This window comes from Bos indicus x Bos taurus, chromosome 25, assembly GCF_003369695.1.
Source record: "Bos indicus x Bos taurus breed Angus x Brahman F1 hybrid chromosome 25, Bos_hybrid_MaternalHap_v2.0, whole genome shotgun sequence".
NCBI lineage: Eukaryota > Metazoa > Chordata > Mammalia > Artiodactyla > Bovidae > Bos > Bos indicus x Bos taurus.
In genome coordinates, this window is record NC_040100.1 from 4,509,335 (window position 1) to 4,533,505 (window position 24,171).

The 24,171-nt window shown below is 44.2% G+C and overlaps 1 protein-coding gene across 2 annotated transcripts; it reads left to right on the plus strand.

Moving 5' to 3' along the window:
• Positions 1 to 10: 10 nt before the first annotated feature.
• Positions 11 to 23,526, plus strand: PMS2 (PMS1 homolog 2, mismatch repair system component). Of its 2 annotated transcripts, none has more exons than XM_027527498.1 (16): positions 11 to 230; positions 2,328 to 2,467; positions 3,176 to 3,262; positions 3,447 to 3,549; positions 4,758 to 4,941; positions 7,404 to 7,571; positions 8,290 to 8,387; positions 9,678 to 9,777; positions 11,230 to 11,314; positions 13,701 to 13,856; positions 14,819 to 15,686; positions 17,360 to 17,527; positions 20,030 to 20,130; positions 20,339 to 20,508; positions 22,463 to 22,646; positions 23,138 to 23,526. In XM_027527498.1, exons 1-15 carry the CDS (start codon positions 34 to 36, stop codon positions 22,604 to 22,606), a joined length of 2,769 nt encoding a protein of 922 aa, XP_027383299.1. In that variant the 5' UTR covers positions 11 to 33; the 3' UTR covers positions 22,607 to 22,646; positions 23,138 to 23,526. The 2 variants fall into 2 exon arrangements, with proteins under 2 accessions (XP_027383299.1, XP_027383300.1); XM_027527499.1 differs by having other exon boundaries at positions 22,463 to 22,637; positions 23,138 to 23,345.
• Positions 23,527 to 24,171: the final 645 nt, after the last annotated feature.

Below are 24,171 nucleotides of genomic sequence, written 5' to 3' on the forward strand. Positions count from 1 at the left end.
TGTGCTCTAATTGGCCTCTGCTCTCTCGACGTCATGGACTCGACCTTTGACACCACCAATCAGCGAGAAGAAGCTGTGGGAAGCGTTCGCGGCCTTATCCGGAAGTGGGCAGGGCACTGTGTGGGAAGCAGCCAATGGGCGGCCGGGCGCCCACGGGAGCTGCGGCGCGAACAGCTCCGAGTCCCGCCTCAGGCTCTGTCTGCATCCATGGAGCGAGCTGACGGGCCGAGGTGAGCCGAGCTTGCAGCGTTCTCTTGCGGTCGCCCTGGCTAAGGCCCACGGCGTTCCAGGCGTCTGGAACGGAAGGGAAAGTGACCACGGCGCAGACCGAGCCGGCAAGGAGACCCCGGAGCGGGCTCCTCAGTGCGCCCCACACCCGCCGCCCTGTGGGTTCACTTTGAGGTCGGGGTCCGTGGGGAATTCGGCCCCCTGTCCGGACGCTGCCACTCATCCTCGGACCTGAACAGGGAGCTTGAAATCCCAGTAGACGGAATTCTTTTCCTTGTTACCTGGTTGCGCGGGCTCTCTTTTTAAATTGAGGGTTGTTTTAGGAGTGGCTTAAGACACATGCAAATTTGCATAGCTGCACAGTTTTAAAGGACGCAGTGCTTCTGTGTGTCCTTGAGTACACGGTTACCCGCTGAGACACCGAATTCGGGGTTAGCAGATCTTCGGGTAGCATTGCTGCACAGTTGTCAGATTCGTGATCCCAAATTTTCTGTGTTTGTTTAAATGTTGTATCTCCACCAAATGTCAAAGCTGGGCCAGGATGTCCTGCCAAATCAACTAATTTTTAGAGGTACTTTTTTCCGTTTTATGTGGTCTCGTCTGCAGTTTTTACATTTAAGACAAACGAGTAGAATTTTTTGCAAGGTAAAATGAAGAGGAAGGATTTTTTTTTTTTTTTTTTTTTTGAACAAGGGTTTACCGAGGATATGGGCTTCCCTGATGGCTCAGTTGCTAAAGAAGCTGCCTGCAATGCAGGAGACCCGGGTTTGATTCCTGGGTCCTGGAGATCCCCCCTGGAGAAGGGATAGACTACCCACTCCAGTATTCTTGGGCGTCCTTGGTGGGTCAGCGGTTAAAGAATCCGCCCGCAGTGCGGGAGACCTGGGTTCGATTCCTGTGTCAGGAAGATCCCCTGGAGAAGGGAAAGGTGTACCTCCAGTATTCTGGCTTGGAGAATTCCATGGACTGTGTAGTCCATGGGGTTGCAAAGAGTTGGACACAACTGAGTGACTTTCACTTTCACCGAGGATATACTGTGTCCAGGTGACAAGTAGTGGTAAAAAAAAAAATCTGCCTGCCAGTGTAGGAGGCCTAAGAGATGTGGGTTTGATCCCTGGGTGAGGAGGATCCCCTGTGGGAGGAAATGGCAACCCAATATTTGTGCCTGGGTAATTCCTGGAGAGAGGAGCCTAGAGTGCTTCAGCCCATGGGGTCTCAAAGAGTGAAACATGACAGTACACACCAGACAGTGCGGTGCTAGTGAGTTCTTGAAAAAGGAAAATTATTTGACCAGTTTTGTGGTAACTCTGGTGGTATCATGGAGGATTAATTTAAGTAGAGAGAAAACAGAGACAAACCCTTTGGAAAATTCTGAAAGGAGGTACAGTCAGGACTTTGAGGGCCTTTGTGGAGACAGAAGCTGGCAGCCTGGATTCAGAGTGGGGATTTTTTGGGGGTGGGGGCTCCCTTTGGTCTTCATTGTGGCAGACAGGATCTTTTGTTGAGCATACAGACTCTCTAGTTATAGCTCTCAGGCTTAGGTGCTCTTTGGGATGTGGGATCTTAGTTCCCCAACCAGGAATTGAACCTATGTCCCCTATTGCAAGGTGGATACTTAACTGCTGGACCACCAGGGAAGCCCCTGGAGTGGGTATTTGAAGGCAATGATAGGAAATCCAACTGGTACCTGATTTCTGAGATGGTTTTGATTTTGACATGAACACTGCATTTCCCAGCAAACTTTTGATTTTTCAAATTGTGGGGAAATGTTACTTTCAGTTTTCAAGAAAGAAGGTCCTATTGTAAGTGTTTATTGACCCATAGCTTGAGTGGGACGTGTGTCTCCCCCATGTAGATCCCAGTATAATTAGATTTTAAATATCTATTTTACTTGACGTATCCATTCAGAAGATTTTTGACAGGTTTAAGGATTGTAGACCAACATTTATATTTATGAACATAATTATTGGATATATTAATGTAATGGATGGATTAGACCTGTTAACTGTTAACAGAGATGAATTGTTTCCCACAGTTCAAACCAGGATGAAAATACATAATTGCCTACTTGCTTTGTCTCTTGTAACTGGTTTCTTTAGTTCAGAACTTGCTAAGGCCATCAAACCTATCGATCGGAAGTCAGTCCATCAGATTTGCTCTGGGCAAGTGGTACTTGGTCTAAGCACTGCTGTGAAGGAGTTGGTAGAAAATAGTGTGGATGCCGGCGCAACTAGTATTGGTAAGTTTGGCAGAGTTTTAAACCACAAGAAATAATCAGGTTATGCTGTTTTATTCAAGAAACAGTAAGATGATCATTGATATGCTGTGAAGTTATTATTTAAGCTTAAAAAATAAGATTGTAGCAAGACAATCACTGACATGCTGAGAAATTGTTATTTTTTTAAACCTAAATTTAGCACCTATTATGTGCCTAGTACTTGGCTAGGTAGTAATCATAATAATAGCAGTTAACTTTTATTGTGTTCTTACTATGTGCCAGGCAGGCATTGTGCTAAGAACTGTGTAGGTAACATTTAGTCTGCAGAGTAATCGTATGAGATTGGGAGTAACTATTGCAATAATTATCTCCATTTTACAAAAGAGGAAATTGAGGCACAAGGAATTTGCCTTTTTTGAGCTTTAGCTAGTAAATGTGACCCCTGGGAGTCTGATTCCAGAACCTGTTCTCTTGAAGGCTGTGTTAAAATTATCGTCTTGAAGGAAAGAGAAAAGAAAAAAAAAAAAAAAAAACACGAAACTACTTTATCTGGGCTAGTAAATAGGCAAGAGGGACTTTAAAGAATAAAATACACAAGATGACAGTAGTGTATTTAAATAAATATGGTTAGGACTCAAAGTTGCATTTTGTAAGTTATAACTATTGTCTTTCACTCTAAAGTCTTTTCATGTCGATCAATTTAAGAAGTCAGTACTTTAACCTTTTTAGATCTCAGGCTTAAAGACTATGGAGTGGAGCTCATCGAAGTTTCAGACAACGGATGTGGGGTAGAAGAAGAAAATTTTGAAGGCTTAAGTAAGTGGTAGTTTGCTAATCCTATTTTAAAATATTTGGGCCCAATATTTGAGAACTTGGGGTAACACTGTCTTAGGAAACACACAAGCAGCTTTTAAAACCAGTCACTTGGGTGGGTACCCTGTGTGTTCATGGCTCTGTCATTTGCGATATCTTGGACTTAGACTCTTCACCTCTCTCTCAGCTCTGAAACATCACACTTCGAAGATTCAGGAGTTTGCAGACCTCACTCAGGTTGAAACTTTTGGCTTTCGAGGGGAAGCTCTGAGCTCACTCTGTGCACTGAGGTGATGCAATGTTTTTATCCTCTAACTTTACCCCTTCTAAAAATCTCTCTGAAAATTGAGAAGTCTGATTAGAATAATTTTTTTTACACTTTTCCATATGAATATTCTCAACTTCTAGCTTCTCTGTTCTGTTTTATTGTACTGTCAACCTACGTGGTAATATTTATGAAATGTAAGCAATGAATGAATGAAATGAAGCAAATAGTATATAATATTATAAAACAATTGTTATCCTTATTAAAGCAGAAACTTCTCAATTTAAAAGTAACATAGCTAGGCTTCCCTGATAGCTCAGTTGGTAAAGAATCTCACCTGCAATGCAGGAGACCCCGGTTCAATTCCTGGGTGGGGAAGATCCGCTGGAGAAGGGGTAGGCTACCCACTCCAGTACTCTTGGGCTTCCCTTTTGGCTCAGCTGGTAAAGAATCCTCCTGCAATGCAGGAGACCAGGGATCGATCCCTGGGTTGGGAAGATCCCCTGGAGAAGGGATAGGCTACCCACTCCAGTATTCTGGCCTGGAGAATTCCACGGACTGTATAGTCCATGGGGTCGCAAAGAGTCGGACACGACTGAGCGACTGTCACATAGGGACTTCCTTGGTGGTCCAGTGGTTGGGACTGGGTTCCATTCCTGGTCAGGGAACTAGATCTCACATCACTCAACTAAATATCCCACCTGCTGCAATGAAAGATCAAAGATCCCGAATGCTGCAACTGTGACCTGGTGATGCCAAATAAATAAATTAATTAATTTTTAAAAAAGTAACATATAGATAAATATAGATGCCATGTACTATTGATTTTAACTTATTTTGATGTTGAGGAAAAAATGTGCTAAACACTTATTTAACTGCACAACATCTTCTAAGATTTTGTTAGAGTGGTAATATGATAGCTAAACAGAGAAATAAATCTCTATTGTTGAATTCAAACGTTTTAAGATCTTTTATTTTGCAGTTTAACCAAAGCAAGTTATCAAGGCTTTTATCAAAATGAAATAGTTACAGAACTCTCTCACTATCTACTGGGGCCCAAGCTTTAGATTTTATGACAATTCCTCACCCCTTTAATCTCTCTTGATGATCTCAGAAGGATCAGCATCTTTTTAGGAGAATTTTGAGAGAACGGAAGTGAGAAAACGAGCACGTGACATCTAGCACCTGGGCGTCTTTAGCTGACCGTGCTGTGCTGGCTTTTGTTTTTTACAGCGATGTGACTATTTCTACCTGCCACACGTCTGTGAAGGTTGGGACTCGATTAGTGTTTGATCACAATGGAAAAATTCTCCAGAAAACCCCCTACCCACGACCCAGGGGGACGACGGTCAGCGTGCAGCAGCTATTTTATACGCTTCCTGTGCGCCATAAGGAGTTTCAAAGGAATATTAAGAAGGTGCGGTAAGGGACCTCCCTGGTGGTCCAGGGGCTGGGTTGCCATGCCCCCAGTGCCTGGGGGGTGGGAGCGCCCAGGCTTGACCCTGCTCAGGGAGCTAGATCCCACATGCTGCAGCTAAGAGATCACACACTGCAGCTGAAAGAGCCTGCATGCCACATTGAAGATCCCGCATGCTGTAACTAAGACCCAGAGCAGCAAAAAAAAAAAAGTACGATAAATCTAGAATCCTGACTTGCGAGAGTCTGGAGAGTGTGGTGACCAGACGTAGTTCAAGATCAATCAGGTTGGTTTGCATGACTGTTCATTCTCTTCCTTTAATTTTTTAATATTTGGAGAGGTGCTTAGCTCATCTCTTCGCCTAAAAGACCCAACGTTCGGATGATTTATCCTTTTCTTTTCTTAAAAAGAATCATCAGATTGTGTTTAGAAGGTTTTCTAGTATGGGAAATGAGTCTTTTAAGACGATTTTTTGATCCTCTCTGTATTTTTCAAGAAGGTAATTTTTCTTGGTTCCCTGAAAAGTGAATCAGTGTAACTTTTATGAATTGGAATGAAAATGAAATAGCTGCATATTATATAATTGTTGTGTTTAAAAAGCAGTTAGAAATTGTCTATATATGTATATATGTGTGTATGTAAATATGTATATATGTAATCACATGTATGTAAGTTGTTGTTTACTTGCTAAGTTGTATCTGACTCTTTGGTGACCCCATGGACTGTAGCCTGCCAGGCTTCTCTGTCCATGGAATTTTCCAGGCAAGAATACTGGAGTGGGTTGCCATTTCCTTTTCCATGGATGTATATATATATATATATATATATATATATATATATATGTATAGTATGGACGGAGGAGCCTGGTAGGCTGCAGTCTGTGAGGTCGCTGAGTTGGGCACGACTGAGTGACTTCACTTTCACTTTTCACTTTCATGCACTGGAGAAGGAAATGGCAACCCACTCCAGTGTTCTTGCCTGGAGAATCTCAGGGACGGGGGAGCCTGGTGGGCTGCCGTCTATGGGGTCACACAGAGTTGGACACGACTGAAGCGACTTAGCAGCAGCAGTAGCAGTCATGTATATATGATTGCAGTTTTGTAAAAACAAAGCAACTGGCCTAAATCAGCATAGAAAAAAGGACTGGGAGAGTAGATGCATGAATGCTACCAGTGGTTTTTCTTGGATCTACTCTCACTTTTGCTATCTTCCCTGAGCCTTTCTCTTTTGTATCTATGTTTTTTATAATCCAAAAAATTACTTAAACATATGCTGCTTAGAACTTTCTTTACCTCTAAAGCAATTTGTGCTAGTTAAAAACTTTATAAAGTTTTGCAAAGTATAGAAAAACTTTAAAAATGTTTTTTTTAATTAAAAAATTAAACATTTTTTGTACAGAGAAAACTTTTATTATTATTTTGTATTGTAAGGTAAACACATCTGTGCCTCAAAAACATAGGCACAAGAGAACTTGTACTTGCCAGAGACGACCATGGTTAATAGCTTGGTTTGTCTTTCCAGTCTCCTAGTTTCATGTATTCATAAACCCTTAGAAAAGTTTTCAAGATAAATATTAATATTAGGAAATCAAGTGATACAGAATATGAAACATTTAAATCACATGGAATTGTGTGTGGCAGAAAGTTGGTGCTGTTTCTGCTTGTCTCCCAGACTTTGCTTTGTATTCCTTAGACTTTAAATGCATATGTGTATATACAATCTTTCTACATATGTTTTTCTTTTTTTTTTTTTTAACAATTAGGATCATATTATATACACTGTTCAATACCTTGACTTTTTATATAGTATATTGTAGATATCTTTTTTGACCGACTGGTACTATATTATTCTATATCATGGTACCATTGTATGGATATACTGTAATTAATTAGCCCCTGCTTAGGTTTTTTTTTAATTTCTTACAACTACAGATTGTCTCAGTAAACATTTTCATAATACATTTTTGATTGTTTATGCCACTGTTTTTTTAGCAAGGATAGATTTCCAGAGGGGGGATCCCAACATCAAAGGGAACGTACATCTCAATTTTTATAGCAGAAAACTTGGACATTTTGGAAAGGAGCTAAGTGTCGTTAAGAACCTTATCCTCTGGAGAAGGCAACCCAATCTAGTATTCTTGCCTGGGAAATCCCACGGACAGAAGAGCCTGGCAGGCTCCGGCCCACAGGGTCACAAAAAGTCAGATACGACTTAGTGACTTAACAGCAACAACAGGAGTACCCGTAAGAGTATTACTTCATTGGCTGGCACTGCACACACATACACAAAAGAACCTTACCTCTGATTTCTCTTGGATACCGTGTTGGGAGATTCAACTCATGGATTGTTTTGTCTTATTGGAAGGTGATATGAGAACCTTGAGTTGGCTGTGTAACTTGAATCATACGATTCTTGTAAAACTGAAGTAACCTTGAGTCCTTGGGTTTGTGTGTTTTCAACAGGAGTTCGCCAAGATGGTTCAGGTGTTACAGGCATACTGCATCATTTCAGCGGGCGTCCGTATAAGTTGCACCAATCAGGTCGGGCAGGGCAAGCGGCAGCCTGTGGTGTGCACCAGCGGAAGCTCCAGCCTGAAGGAAAACATCGGATTGGTGTTTGGGCAGAAGCAGGTAGCGGTGACTGATTGTATAAAACTGTTTTCTCCCTCTTGTGATTATGGCAAGTTTCTTTTGTTCCTTTTCAATAGAATAGAGCATTGGAAAAGACCCCGATGCTGGGAACATTTGAAGGCAAGAGGAGAAGGGGGTGGCAGAGGATGAGATGGTTAGATAGCATCACTGACTCAAGGGACACGAATTTGAGCAAACTCCGGGAGATAGTGAAGGACAGGAGAACCTGGTGTGCTGCTGTCCATGGGGTCGACATATAATTTTTTTAATATTTATTTGACTGTGTCAGGTCTCTGCGGCATGTGGGGTCTCCCTTCTGTGGCCCACGGACTCTCCAGTTGTAGCGTTCTGGCTCAGAAGTTGTGGCTCGAGTGCTTAGTTGCTCTGAGGCGGGTGGGATACTAGTTCCCTGACCAGGGCTCGATTTCACTTCCCCTGCATTGCAGGGCAGATTCTTATCCCCTCCACCACCAGAGAAGTCCTTGTGGGCGATGTATTGATAATGGATAAGTAGGAGCCCCAAGTGTTGCGCTTCGCTAATAAATCAAAATTACTCTAAAACTGCAGAAAGCCACTGTTGATATTCTTTGTTCTCTTAATACGGATAGCCTGACTATGAAGGAAAACACAGAACTCTCGTTATAGCTTCCTTTCTGAAGTTTGGAAGTTGAAGTTCTCACTTGGTCATGAAATCACCATGAACCTTGACTTCTTTCAGTTGCAAAGCCTCATCCCCTTTGTGCAGCTGCCCCCTAGTGACTCCATCTGCGAAGAATATGGGCTGAGCTGTTCCCAGGCTCTGCACAACCTGTTTTGGTAAGTAGATTGCTGCCCAGAAAATTACCATCAGTTTTTTTTTTTTTTTGAGAATTTTTTTTTCCTTGGTTTTGTTTTTAAAGATCATGCTTTTAAAGTTTATAGTTCCTTATGTCCATCGTAAAACTGTAGGCAGTATGATTGCTGAGGAAGCAGGTTTATATGAAGGAGTCAGGTACTAAATGCAAACCGTGTTCTGGGTAACTGGTACGTTTTAGGGGGTTTCCTACTGAGTTAGCCCTTCTGGAGAGGCTCTGTCTAGTGAATGAATGGGATAACTCTTAAATTATGTATAATGTTTCATTTTATTGGGATCTGGCAGAGAGGGGTGGAGGCTGAGTTTATTGTCCCTGGTGCCTTACTCAGAGTCCAGTCCAGCATCATCATCCTCATTTTGTAAATAATGATTTACCCACTTGGCTGTACTAGGGTCTTGGTTGCAGCGTGCAGGATCTTTAACTGTGGTATGCAGGCGCCTTCATTTATTTATTCTTAGTTGCAGCATGCCAACTCTTAGCTGTGGCACGTGGGATCTAATTCCCCAACCAGGGATTGAGCCCAGGCCTCTTGCAGTGGTCCACTGGCTGAGACCCCGCACTCTGGATCTTAGGGAAGTCCCCCAGCACCATTACGTTTAGCGTAAGAAAAATACAGACACTTCTCCATAAACAGGGTTGGTCTTGTGACAGCCCATATTGTTTACCATCCGTCCACTTGCCTTTGGCTTATGCCTGAAATTAAAGATGAAGATTCACCTTTTTATGTTACAGTATCAGTCTTACAGAAACTCGGATATCCGGGGGTAGATCTCAGGTGAAATAAGCCCATAACCAGTGCGTTAGTTGATAGAAGTTTGCTGACTGAGAACAGGTTTTAAAAGGAAGGAGAATGTGGGCAAAGAGCCTGGATTCAGGTCCCTGGGCTCTGTGGACAGCTCGCTGGGCACTGCACGAAGGTTCTAGAATGTGAGTGTGGGGTGAGACCCGCTCCTTATGTGGAGGCCGAGGACTTAATAGGGAAAGTGAGAGCCGAAATGAATCGGTTTTGAAACCACTGAGTTACCCGTGGTGGATTTGTCAATAATGGGATCTTGGGACATTCCAGAGGGTCTGTGTTCCTTTAATGATTCACCAGAATGGAGCACAGACACACATTACCTGAAATGTTAATACCTGTCAGCTTGTCCCCGGGGATTATGTTTTTATTCTTCACTTTGAGAAGGTGCTGAGTGGTATGTGTCTGATCCTTTCCACTCTGGAGTCCTGCCCTAATGGCATTAACATTGAACAGCATCTCAGGTTTTGTTTCGCACTGTGCTCACGGCGTGGGAAGAAGTTCAACGGACAGACAGTTTTTCTTTATCAATCGGCGGCCTTGTGACCCATCAAAGGTATTTCAAAATTCGGGGAGATTAGTTTTTTCTTTTAGCCTTCACTTTTAATTTTATTTTTTATTAAATAACATTTTCTGACACAGGCAATTTACGTGGAACTTGAAACTCTGACTCAAAAACATGAGTAAATTATCTTTTTTTTCATTCTTTTAATCAATTTTATTCTAAAAGCATGTTTTTATGCAAATATATTATTTAAACCGACAATGCTATATTATTGTCATTTAAAAAATATTTTTAGAATGTCTCGCTTTCTTTTTAAAAAGATTTTTATTTTCCATTGGAGTGTAGTTGATTTGCAGTGTTGCATTTCAGGTGTACAGCAGAGTGGCTCAATTATACACATAGCATATATCTATTCTTTTTCAAAATCTATTCCCATTTAGATTATTACAGAATATTGAGTAGAATTCCCTGTGCTCTATAGTAGGTCCTTGTTGGTTATGTATAAATTATATTTTTTTAGACCTTTGAAAATGAGTACCAGACAGTGGTTTCAATTATACATCTGTGTGTGTGCATACATATGGACATATATTAATAACCAATATACTTATTATAATAAAAATTATCACTGTTAGAAGACAGTAAGCATTTTAAAAATTGACTGTTATCTAGACTCTTTGGTGTAGAATGACACATGTGCACCTGCCTCTATTTTCTCTGTTTTATCCATTTGCCAGGAAAATAAGGCCCAGATTACTTCTGCTTCAAACTAAAACTGATCATCTGGATATGATTATAGCATTTGTTAATGGTCAGTTTTGATTTTACATCTTAAGCAACATTATCCCTCAGTCATAATTTCTGTTTTCCAGTGATTGTTCACAATCACTTCTTGGTTTGTTTTTGCTGTGCTGCATGGCTGCTGGGGTCTCAGCTCCTCAACCAGGGACTGAACCTACACGCTCAGCAATGAAAGTGTGGTCTTAACCACCAGGCGGAGAATTCCTCTAGCTTACTTCCATCAACCAGATATGATTCAGCTTCTAAATTTTTAAACTGTGTTATAATGGGTGGGATTTTATGGCTTATCTGTAATGCCATTTGATAGTCTCATTATAAAGTCATATAAATATACTTTTATGTACATGCATAAGATGTATTTTATGAACATTTAAACTATCACATTTTACTGACATCTCTTCAAGAGCATCTTCATATTGGAAAAAGATTCAGTTTTATGAATCTGTGCTTAAAAATACCCCTTGGAGGGGCAAGAGGAAACCTTTTTGAGGTGATTGGTATCTTCATTAGCTTGATTGTGGGGATGGGTTCGCAGGTGTATGTATATGTCAGACTTAGCAAGTTGTACACTTTAAGCTCAATTTGTTTTAGGCCAGCTCTACCTCAAGAAAGCTGTTAAAAACGTATCCTTTTATAGAGTGTTGTTAAAACATAGGGGAAAGAAATATTTTATTCTTTTCTAATCTTTGATTCTTTGTGTAGGTTTCCAGACTTGTGAATGAGGTCTATCACATGTATAATCGGCATCAGTACCCATTTGTTGTTCTTAATGTTTCTGTTGATTCCGGTAAGTTCTGCTGAGGTTTCAGTAAGATTGGTGACTTACTCCTGAAGGAATAAAATGAAATTATAAAGCTCAGATATGACTGGAAATTTTTATAGAACAGTTGATGGCTATATACATCTTTATAAACTAAAAAATTTTTTAAATTAAAAAAGTATTTTATTTTAGACTTTTTTTTTTTTATATAGGCTTTCCTGCTTTCTACTTGGAACTTTGTTGATTGTGTTATTAGGAAGATGTGACTTTTTCATGTCAGCCAAGGGAGAAAGTCAACTAAATGTTTTCCCTGATTTTGAAAATAATTCATTTCATCTAGGTATTTTTCTTCTGATAGCTGTTATTATGATTTATTGTTACCCAGTGTTTTTTCTAGATGCTTAGAAATATATATGTGCACACCTTAAAAATATATATACCTCAATATGCCAGCAAATTTGGAAAATTCAGCAGTGGCCACAGGACTGGAAAAGGTCAGTTTTCATTCCAATCCCAAAGAAAGGCAATGCCAAAGAATGCTCAAACGACCGCACAGTTGGACTCATCTCACACGCTAGTAAAGTAATGCTCAAAATTCTCCAAGCCAGGCTTCAGCAATATGTGACTCTTGAACTTCCAGATGTTCAAGCTGGTTTTAGAAGAGGCAGAGGAACCAGAGATCAAATTGCCAACATCTGTTGGATCATGGAAAAAGCAAGAGAGTTCCAGAAAAACATCTATTTCTGCTTTATTGACTATGCCAAAGCCTTTGACTGTGTGGATCACAATAAACTGTGGAAAATTCTGAAAGAGATGGGAATACCAGACCACCTGACCTGCTTCTTGAGGAAAATTCTGAAAGAGATGGGAATACCAGACCACCTGACCTGCCTCTTGAGAAACCTATATGCAGGTCAGGAAGCAACAGTTAAAACTGGACATGGAACAACAGACTGGTTCCAAATAGGAAAAGGAGTACATCAAGGCTGTATATTGTACCCTGCTTATTTAACTTCTGTGCAAATTACATCATGAGAAACACTGGGCTGGAAGAAACACAAGCTGGAATCAAGATTGCCGGGAGAAATATCAATAACCTCAGATATGCAGATGACACCACCCTTATGGCAGAAAGTGAAGAGGAACTAAAAAGCCTCTTGATGAAAGTGAGAGGAGAGTGAAAAAGTTGGCTTAAAGCTCAACATTCAGAAAACGAAAATCATGGCATCTGGTTCCATCACTTCATGGGAAATAGATGGGGAAACAGTGGAAGCAGTGTCAGACTTTATTTTTTGGGGCTCCAGAATCACTGCAGATGGTGATTGCAGCCATGAAATTAAAAGACACTTACTCCTTGGAAGAAAAGTTATGACCAACCTAGATAGCATATTGAAAAGCAGAGACATTACTTTGCCAACAAAGGTTCGTCTAGTCAAGGCTATGGTTTTTCCTGTGGTCATGTATGGATGTGAGAGTTGGACTGTGGAGAAAGCTGAGTGCCGAAGAATTGATGCTTTTGAACTGTGGTTTTGGAAAAGACTCTTGAGAGTCCCTTGGACTGCAAGGAGATCCAACCAGTCCATTCTGAAGATCAGCCCTGGGATTTCTTAGGAGGGGATGATGCTGAAGCTGAAACTCCAGTACTTTGGCCACCTGATGCGAAGAGTTGACTCATTGGAAAAGACTCTGATGCTGGGAGGGATTAGGGGCAGGAGGAGAAGGGGACGACAGAGAATGAGATGGCTGGATGGCATCACTGACTTGATGGACGTGAGTCTGAGTGAACTCCAGGAGTTGGTGATGGATAGGGAGGCCTGGCGTGCTGCGATTCATGGTGTCGCAAAGTCGGCCATGACTGAACGACTGAACTGAACTGAATGGTATAATATATATCTATCCATATTTTTTGGAATGGGAAAATAATTTTGGATAATTTTGTATTGTGCTCTTTAACCTTAGATGTAAACATTTCTTTTCAGAAACATGATTCTAATATTAATAGCTGTATTGTATTTCAGTATGTGGATATATCTTGATTTGTGAACTTTTCATGTTTGTGCTTATTGTAGTTGTTTTCAGCTTTTGGAAATTTAAATTATTTTCTTATAGATAAATCATTATCAATATCTTTGATTGTTTCTTTAAGATAAACTCCTAAAAGTAGAATCACTGGGTCAGTGAATGTGATCCTGTTATACCAGTTTATACATCTATCAACAATGTGCTAGGGATTGTAAGTTTTAAGCAGATTCAGTAGGTGATAAAAATGACATTTTAGTTAGCAATTTTAACCTATCTTTTCATGGGTTTATTTGCTTTTTTTTCTTTTGCAGTTTCCCTACTCAAGTGCTTGCCGTAGTTCATCTGTTTGCTTAAGGTGGACTTAATCAGCATGTTTTCTATTTTGCTTTAGCATGTGTCGACATCAACGTTACTCCAGATAAAAGGCAAATTTTACTGCAAGAGGAGAAGCTTTTGTTGGCAGTTTTAAAGACGTCTTTGATAGGAATGTTCGAGAGTGATGTTAACAAACTCCAGGTCAGCCAGCAGCCACTGCTGGATGTGGAAGGTAAGAAAAACACCAGCATGTGTGGTTTCTACAGCTTGCAGTTCTCCTGGTAGTGTCTTCAGTTTTTTTGGAGGTAAAGTTTTTTTTTTTTGGCATGAAAGAAAATCTCCCTTTTTAGACAGAGAATATGTGTCACCCTAGAAAACATGTTGCTGCAGATTTTACGGTAATCTGGGTAAAAAGAGACACAAGCCGCCTCTGTTATCACGCAGGGGTCTGTTCTTACCAAGACTCACCCCTTCGCTTTCAGTAAACATGCCCTGATTTTGGCAAGTCTTTTGTCCATTTCCAGAGTTCTGAACAAGTTGATTCTGATAATTCTTGCCATTTTTTCCTATTTCTTATGGAGGAGGGAATTTGGGGGGAGGTTCTTACTTTGCTATTTGCCTTCACATCCCCCATGTGTTCATCGCTGAGTGGCACGTTGAGATGAGACTTGTCCTAGAGAGTTTTACAAAGCTGTTTTACCAATGTCCCCACCACCAGCAGTATTTAAGCATCCCATTGGATCCTCAACCTTGTAAGCACTTTTTTTTAATTTATCTGTTCTGAAGAGTATATAGCCATATCACATTGTGGTTTTAATTCGTGTCTCCTTCCTGGTTCATGTAGCACTGTGTTCATGCCTCGGATCAGCCATACAGAGCTCCTCTGGTGCAAAGTTCATGTTCATGTAAAAATATCCCCTTATTCCATTTCTGCATGGGCTTCCCTGGTGGTTCAGCATTAAAGAATCCGCCTGGCCATGCAGGAGACAGTTCAGTGCCTAGGTTGGGAAGATCCCCTGGAGGAGGGCATGGCAACCCACTCTAGTATTCTTGCCTGGAGAATCCCATGGACAGAAGAGCTATGGGATTCAGTCCATGGGGTTGCAAAAGAGTCGGACACAACTTAGTGACTAAGCAACAATAATGCCATTTCTGCACAGCCTCTGATGCCCTTCTCTGTTCGCATCTACTTAGGTCACTTAATAAAGAGGCCTTCGGCAGAGATGGAGAAGCCTGAGCCAGAAAAGAAGGATGATCCTGCCCCGTTAAGGACTCGTGGAGAAGAGAAAAGAGTAGTGACCATTTCCAGGCTGAGAGAAACCTTTTCCCTTCGTCACTCGACTGAGAACAAGTCCCGGGGTCCGAAGGCCACTGATCCGAGGCGGGTTTCTCCGAAGCAGAAAAGCAGTGCCCAGTTTCCTAGAGCTTTGGGGCCCCCCTGCTCCCAGAAGCACATTTCTGAACCTGGGGAGGAAGGGAGGACTTCTGCTCAGGGGCCCCACGACTTGATGAGCAGAGTGGAGATGGAGGAGGACTCGGGGCACGGCAGCGCATCTGCCGGCTCCGAGGAGGCATCCAGCACCCCCGAGACAAGCAGTCACCCCAGCACTGACCGTGTGGCAAGCTCCCCCGAAGACAAATTTTCCCAAGAAAATATGGAGTCTCGGGAAAAGTTACCTGAAACTGACCATCATCTTTCAGGCACAAAGTGCCATTTAAACCAAGAAGAAAGCAGCTCCACATCTGGAGTCTTGCCGCAGCCCACAAAGCTCTCATCCCCAAATGCAAAGCATTTTAAAAAAGAAGGGATTCCTTTAAATCCCAATGTCCTTGCAGAGTCGGTGAAAGCCCAGAGTGCGTCAGCTACAGTGGATGTAGCTGTGAAAATTAACAAGAAAATAGTGCCCCTTGATTTTTCCATGAGTTCTTTAGCCAAACGAATAAAGCAGTTGTGTCAGCAAGAACAGCAACAAGAAAGTCAACAGAATTATAGGAAGTTTCGGGCAAAGATTTGCCCTGGAGAAAATCAAGCAGCAGAAGACGAACTAAGAAAAGAGATCAGGTAACAATTTTCTTTAAAGAACTCTTACCATGCAGCTCTGCAACCTGAAACCTTGCAAGAATTTTTTTCCTTATATTTCATACAGATTTGGTCTAAATCAAAGCATTCTTGACCCCAATTTCATTCCTCTTCCTAGAGGTTTTCAGCCCATGGTGACTTCTCCCTGCATTGAATTCAGGGCATCTTTGGGGAACATTATTGCTATTTTCTAGCATTCCATTTAATGTGTATGAGGGAGAATTACCAAACCTATGATTTCAAGAAGATGGTATCAGATAAGGTTAAGTAAAAAAGGCAGTTTAAAGTAAAATATCCGTAATATAGATAATAAAAAACACTAGTCATTGCTACTTTCTTGACAATAATCATGTCTAACATTGTGATTCTTAAAAAATGAGGAGTTCTCTTGAAATATTTAGTTTTAAAAAGACAGTTATTTATTTTTGGCTGTGCTGGGTCTCCGTTGCGCTGTGGACTTTGTCTCGTGGCGAGCAGGGGCTGCTCTCGTTGGAGTCCGCGGGCTTCCCTCTGCAGTGGCCTCTCATCGCAGAGCATGGGCTCTGGGGCGAGCAGGGTTCAGTGGTTGCAGCTCCCGGGCCCTGGAGCACAGACTCAGTTGCGCTGAGGTACATGTGATCTTCCCGGATCAGGGATCAAACCTGTGTCTCCTGTATTGCCAGGAGGATTCTTCACCACTGAGCCACCAGGGAAGGCCAAAATATTTAACTTGTACTTTTCTTATCATTTGTTTTAAAAATATTTGGACAGAGAAAATTCTAGGGACAGAGGAGCCTGGCCGGCTACAGTTGATGGAGTCGCAAGGATTCAGACACGACTGAGCACACACCAAGCCGTAAAGCTTTGTTTCTTGAACCCGGATGCTAGGTTCTAGTTCTGGTTTATGCTGGGAGGTACACCTGCCAAAGACGTGAGAAGACCAGGGTCTTCAGGCTGGCACAGGTTTTTCCTGTGGGGAATCTGCCTGGGGAACCAGAGCAGACTCAGACGGTTCCTGAAAGACCAGTTAGATCCAAGGAGTTGGTATTTGTGCAAATTATATCAGTTTGTTGCCTCTTGGCTCCAAATCCCCCATTAGGCCTGCTTTTGTGGTCCTGATTCGTGTTCTGTCGCAGTCCTGGAGGCTGGACCATATAAGCCTTTCTCTTGGTGCACTGTTAGATGTGATCAGCAGGGGGCGGTGGAGGGACTCTGCAAGACCAAGTGGGAGCAGCGGCTTCCCCCCTTGCTTTCTGTCATGCCCTGACTTCTTACAATATCTGAGATGCACTGTTAAGTGCTTGGAGTATGAAGAATTGATTCCATTTATTTTAAACAATGTACAGACAAAGGCCTGGAAGCATATGCACCAAATCATCAATAATTTAGTGACTAAGTCACAGGGCAGTTAGGTGAATGCCTGAATAAGTAGTGTTATCTTTAGAAGGTGTGATTATTAGGGACTTTGTGTTTTTGTATTTTTTTTTTTAATCAGAGAAAGAATCTTTTAAAATGTCTTCTAAAATGGGAATTCCCTAGCAGTCCAGGGGTTAGGACTCAGCCCTAGTTTAATCACTGGTGGGAGAACTAAGATCCCACAAGCCGTGGAGTGTGGTGCCCCCCCCCCCCCAAAAAAAAAACTAAAAACTTTTCTAATTGATATTTTCTACACACAGCAAAACGATGTTTGCAGAAATGGAAATCATTGGTCAGTTTAACTTGGGGTTTATCATCACCAAGCTGAATGCAGATATCTTCATAGTGGACCAGCATGCCACGGACGAGAAATACAACTTCGAGATGCTTCAGCAGCACACTGTTCTCCAGGGTCAAAGGCTTATAGCGTAAGTGCATCTCAGTGCTCAGAATTCAGTGTCATTCACATCCCAGACTTAGCTTATAGGTGTGTCTTCTGTCTTTATCTCTGGCTTCCCTGGTGGTTACCCAGATTCTCGGTGGTAAAAAATCTGCCTGCCAAGGCAGGAGACTCTGGTTTGATCCCCGGTCTGAGACTATCCCCTGGAGGAGGAAATGGCAGCCCACTCCAGTATTTTTGCCTGGAGAACCCCATGGACAGAGGAGCCTGGTGGGCTGCAGTCTGTGGGGGGAGAGGTCATAGAGAGTCAGATACAGCTTGGCAAACAACAGATCTGTATCTATCTGTATTTTTTGGTCCTAAATGTCCTTAAAGCCGATTTCACACTTTCTGCATGTGAGTAGTCATACCTGCCCTTTATGTAGTGCTTATTTTGTGCCAGGCACTGCTGAAAATTTCGCATTTAATCCTCACATCCCTTTGAAATAGTTACTGTGTAGTACCACCGTCTCACGGGGGATAACACTGAAGACGCACACAGAGGTTCAATCACTTGCCCAAGGGCACACAGCTGATGGGTTCTTTAACGATCACAGCTTTTTAGCTATTCAAAAATGCCCATCACTGGTTGGCCAGGAAATCCTTTTGATGAAGGACAGTTTATAGTATGTCTATTTAGAGTATGTGGGTCCCCGGGAGAAGGAAATGGCACCCCACTCCAATATTCTTGCCTGGAAAATCCCATGGACAGAGGGGCCTGGTGGGCTGCAGTCCATGGGGTCGCAAAGCGTCGGGCACGACTGAGCGACTGACACGTCGCTTCACTTCACGTGTTCAGAAGGTCAGTGGTGCCTGTGTGTCTGTCCTCAGCTATGATAGAGCAATTCCAGTAATTAGTCACTGCAGAATTTGGTATTTCTCTCTCTTTAGCCAAATTGAATGTGTTACACTGACCACTTTACAAGGTGGTGTGGTTGTGTAGCATGTAAACCAGAAATCTTTAGTAAGAGTCGTAAGGAGAGGTCATGGGTTTTCATTTGGGAAATTAAACTATGTAATTAACTCAGATCCCAGCAGTAGCAGATACTGTCATGAAGATGTTACCGCTGAAACCGTCTCTGGGCTGGAACCCTTATCTAGTTTATCTGCTGAGTACTCTGTTTCCTCTGTCTCCTGCAGAATGGTTTAATTACCGTTATTTTTAGTAGGACTAGTAAAGACAGTGAATGAGCCACTTTAGAATACTGAGTTGCTCCTATCCCTCTCGCAGAGGCCATTTATTTTTTAGCCATTTTGCATAATTACAGTCTCGTTTGTGGCATTTCAAGTTGACCTGGATAATCCCAGGCCACAGTGGGTACCCGGTGGACCACACTTCGGGATGAAAGGGTAAAGACCACAGCTGCCTCCTTTCCTCCCAGGCCCTGCCTCGCTCGGCCCTGACGACCTCTCAGCTGTCCTAAGCCCTCCTCTCCTCTTCTCCACGCTTGAGCCACCCTGGCCATCCTTTGTGTTCCCTCCATAGTCCTGATGAATTCCTCCCTGGCCATCAAGCGGAAGGAAGCAGATCTGTGTGTGTGGCTCTGGGAACATCCGTGGTCCATCCTAGGGCGTTTGCACAGACTGTTGCCTAGACCACTTGTTACCCGCATCACCTGATAACTGCTTCTCACCCCCAGATCTCAGCCCAAAGGTCACTTCCTCAGAGAAGCCCTCCGTGACCACCTCCGCCCCCACTCTCCAGGCCAAGTCTCACGTGCTCTGTGCTCCTAAGTCTCTGAGTGTCTCGTCTTCCTGATTCTCTGTGTAGTTTGTAATTATAGTTTGTTTGCGTGACTTGTCTTTTTTCCCCACTAGACTGTTTGTTCCATGAGAGCAGAGGACGGGTCTGTGTTTGCTCACCTTCACAGCTCCTGTCTTTTAGTGGTTTCTGTAAATCCAGGTGGAGAGATAGGTGGATCGCTGGAAGGGGAGATGGCTGGATGAAGGATGCAGGCAGGAGAAGGAGCAGGATAGTGGAACAGATGCCATTTCCTCTGTTTTCAAACGTCTATAATGACCAAAGCCAAGTTTTCAAACTCTCTTTATTATGAGGAGGAAAAATAGCTTTTTTAGGTTATATTGTTATCATTTAAAAAAAAAAGAGTCATTGGGTAGGATGGCAGATTGAGGAAACATAAACTACTTTTGGAGTTAATTCTGACTTCTAAGAAGATCTTTTAAAAAAAAAGAAAAATGGAAATTAAAAGGAAATGCTTAGGACTTCCCCAGCGGTCCAGTGGTTAGAACTCTGCACTTCCACTGCAGGGGCATGGGGTTCAATCCTCTATTGGGGATCTAAGATCCCACATGCCTTGAGGCGTGGCCAAAAAAAAATAATTTTTTTTAAAAAAGGAAATGGAGTTTTGTGACAGGTGAGGTTCACAGCTGAAAGCATGTTATTCATGTTTGAATAAATCACAGAATTGTTGTTTCAATTTCATTTCTGTCTTAGAGCCTTCAAGATCTCGTTTGGGTCTCTGTTTTTCAGACCTCAGACTCTCAGCCTAACGGCTGTCAATGAAGCGATTCTAATAGAAAATCTGGAAATATTCAGGAAGAATGGCTTTGACTTTGTTATTGATGAACACGGTAAGTTATTACTTAGAAGGTAGGATTGCGTCCTTGTAGAGCTGAGAACGATCTCTGAGGCCCTGCACAGTGTGTTTTTTGGAGATGGACAGGCTTCCCCCCACAGCGCTTTGCATCCACCCTGTCTTTTAGATGTTCCTGACAAGTAGCACCCAAATGAAACGCATTTTTCAAATGATGGCTTTTTCCCCGAATTGTCTTCTTTCAGCACCAGTCACTGAAAGAGCCAAGTTGATTTCCTTGCCAACCAGTAAGAACTGGACCTTTGGACCCCAGGACATAGACGAGCTGCTCTTCATGCTGAGTGACAGCCCTGGGGTCATGTGCCGGCCCTCCCGCGTCCGGCAGATGTTCGCCTCCAGAGCCTGTCGCAAGTCTGTAAGTAAGGAACGCTCGCCTGCAGGGCCCCCAGGGGTCTGCTTCAGGTTGGGAGTCCTCGGTTCAGCCCCGGACAGCCCCGTGAAGTGTGGGCGATGGTCACCCTGGGCCATGTGCCTAGAGGGTCCCGTCGTCCTCAGCCAGCGTAACCTGAGCCCTGCACGGCCGCCCTGACCCACAGTTACTGCATCCCCGAGGCAGCGTCCTCCCAGCACCTCCAGCGATCCTGTGCAGCCCGCCGTGTGTCCCCGTTGTTCGTCTGTGGACCTGAGGGGTGTTAATGATCCTGGTGGAGAAGGAGTAGGTGCTGCCAGTTCTTGACCCTGTGGGAGGTTGTCCAGAGGCCCTGCGGTCAGCGTGCATTTTGCAGGGACCTCCAGGGCGGGCAGTGTGTACTTGCCAGCTGCCACCCCCCAACGCTGGCAGGGCCCTGGTGCTGTCCCCACACAGCGCACAGACTGGGAGCGGTCTCCTCTGCACCCAGGGGCCCATGTCCTGCCCTTGGCTCTAGGCATGCCAGCTTCTATCTGCTTCCCGCCGCAAGCCCTCTGCCTGGATGCCCTGTTCCACATGCCTTCCTCGCCCGCCTGGTGCCTTCCCGCCCTCCCTGAGCACCCAACTGAAGTCGCCTCCCCACGGCACTGCAGAGGACAGACGGGCGAGCTGTTCCGCTGAGGGCAGGCAGGGACGTTTGAGCGGCAGCCTGAGGGAGAGGGGCCTTGAGACATGCAAACACCTGTGGGAAGCGTGTGCCAGGTAGAGGGCGCAGCCAGTGCCAAAGGCCTGAGGCAGGTACTTGCTTCACGGGCTTGTGCAAGAGACCAAGGGTGTCTCTGAGGCTGGAGTCAGGGAGGAAGGGCTGCTTGCTTGCAGATGTGGGTGCAAAGGCCAGCGAGGGCCACGTCACGTGGTACACTCGGTCTTTTATACAGGCTGGGGGGTGGCTGTGGGGTTTTTGGTTTTTTGGTTGAGCTGGGTCTTCATTGCTGTGTGCGAGCTTTCTCTGGTTGCAGAGAGCGGGGGCTCCTCACTGCAGTGGCTTGCCCTGTCGGGGAGCACAGGCTGTCGATGCTCAGGCTTCAGCACTTGCAGCATGCTGGCTCCATGGTTTCGGCTCACTGGCTCTGGGCACACAGGCTTCAGTAGTTGTGGCTCCCAGGCTCTGGAGCACAGGCCCAGTCATGGCGCAGGGACTTAGTGGCTTGTGGCATGTGGGATCTTCCTGGTCCAGGGATCGCACCCATGGCCCCTGCTTTGGCAGACGGACTTCTATCTACTGCGACACGGGGGAAGCTCCTGACAGACTTTTAAGAGGAATCTCTGGCCCTGAGTGGAGGATGGGTTGAAGGGACGACGGGGTTGGGAGAGCAGGGAGATCTGTTAGACCGCTGTGGTCTCCAGGGTGGGAGGCCATTGCGGCGGGGTTGTGGGTGCTGGTGGAACTGGTGTGACTGGTTGGTCCTGGACGGGAGTGGGCCACAGCTCTCGCAAGGATGTGCTACCATGAGGGAGCCACAGAGGGGCTGGATTTCACAAAGGGGCCCGACGGCTGGGGCCCTAGAGGCCAAGGTTCTTCCAGACAGGACTTTGCAGGGAACACAAGACAAAGTCTTGTCCAGCCTCTCTGTAGAGTACACTGCTTCTGAAGAATGGCTGTGCTGTGCTTAGTCGCTCAGTTGTGTCCAACTCTTTGTGATTCCGCTCAGTTGTGTCCAACTCTTTGTGATTCCATCGACTGTATGTAGCCCACCAGGCTCCTCTGCCCATGGGGGATTCTCCAGCAAGAATACTGGAGTGGGTTGCCATGCCCTCCTCCAGGGGATCTTCCCCACCCAGGGATTGAACCCAGGTCTCCCACCTGGCAGGCAGATTCTCTGCTAGGGAAGTTTGAAGTGTGGCTGTTCTAACCCAGACCAGTAAAGCTTTAATTGAAGCCATCATGTCTCACACGCAGGTGATGATTGGAACCCCTCTTAACACAAGCGAGATGAAGAAACTCATCACACACATGGGGGAGATGGACCATCCCTGGAACTGTCCCCACGGAAGGCCCACCATGAGACACATTGCCAACCTGGATGTCATTTCTCAGAGCTGACAGCGCTTTCCGTTTTATAGAGCTGTTGATCGTACTGCAGGTTTTTCTGTTTTGCAAGGCCGGGCTTTAACAAACCGTTTGGGGGGTTTGTTTCTAAATGCAACTGCTACTTCCAAAGGCATCAGATCCATTTAGAAATGATCCTGAGGACTTTTTTGATCCACATGGAGCACTGCTTGCAATACTTTTCTTGTTTTGCTTTTAAATGCGAGCCTGTGCGTGTAAAGAGGCAAGAGTATATTTTACAGAAATAGAGCACTTTAGAAGTCACTGGGACCTCTGCTGTGGCCTGATGTATTTTGGTCTGTAACTTTCAGCCCTTAACGACGATTAAATTCCTAATGGTTTCACTTCATAAAGCTCATGTTACGGTTCTTTGGAGCTAGTCATCCTGAACCCTGCTAAATATTAAATTTAGAAAAGAATCTAGAAACCCAAGGGGGATTCTCTGTCCAGCTGGAAGAAGTTGAGCAGGTGGATCGGGGTCTCTCTATCTGTTTGTTGTTGTAATTTTTGTTTTGTTTTTGGCAGTGTTACGAGGTTTTCGGGGATTAAACCTGGACCACCGCGGCGAAAGCCCAGGATCCTAACCACTGAACTGACAGGGAACTCCTGGATCTCTCTTTTAAATGTTCCCCGCTGCAGCCAGAATGGCAAAGACTGTTGTGCGTGCTCAGTTGCTCAGTCGTGTCCAACTCTTTGCGACCCCATGGACTGTGGCCTGCCAGGCTCCTCTGTCCAAGAGTACTTGAGTGGGTTGCCATATCCTTCTCTAGGGGATCTTCCCGACCCAGGGATCAAACCCAAGTCTTCTGCATCTCCTGCTTGGCAGGTGGATTCTTTACCACTGAGCCACCTGGGAAGCCCAAAGACTGTTGTAGGCAAGGGGAAATAAAAGATTCTGATTTTTCTGTAACGTTGATGCTGTGATTTGATTTCCTTGGAGTGTGGACTGCAAGACGCTCTAGTTACTGAGTGTACTGGAGGGAGAATCCCTAGTGTGTTGTCAGTTTTTCATAGAATCTCGTCCTGTTTGAACTCTGCCCGAAATGGAAGTAAGCATGCCCTCTGCAGGGTCCAAATGACGGTTGGTGGACGATATCCAGTGTGGACCTTCCACCCTAACCCTGCTCTCCACCTTTCTGCCCAGTGGGCTTCCTTCATTTACAGACTTAGGAGTCCTTAGGTGTGAGGAGACAGTCAAGTAATAATTATTGTCACTCATGTAACTGCTATGCTGGTGGACCTGAAAGATCTCATTTAATATTTGCAAGAACTCTGCAAATTGGGGTTCGAGAGGAAGGGAGGCCTTCCCCAGAGGCCCCCTGTACTAATCCCAGAACCCCTGAATACTTGCTGTAGGTGGGCAAAGGGGCTCTGCAGGTGTAAGGGTGGTGGGATGGGGGCGGCGTGCCCTGGGTTGGTTCTGTGGCCCAGTCTAGCTCATGTCTTCTGAAAAATGGAGAACTTTCCCCAGCTGTGCCAGAGAGATAAATGATGCTGATTTCGAAGATAGAGGAAGGTGACCTCTAGAAACCTAAGGATTCTGCCCGGAGCTGCCAAAG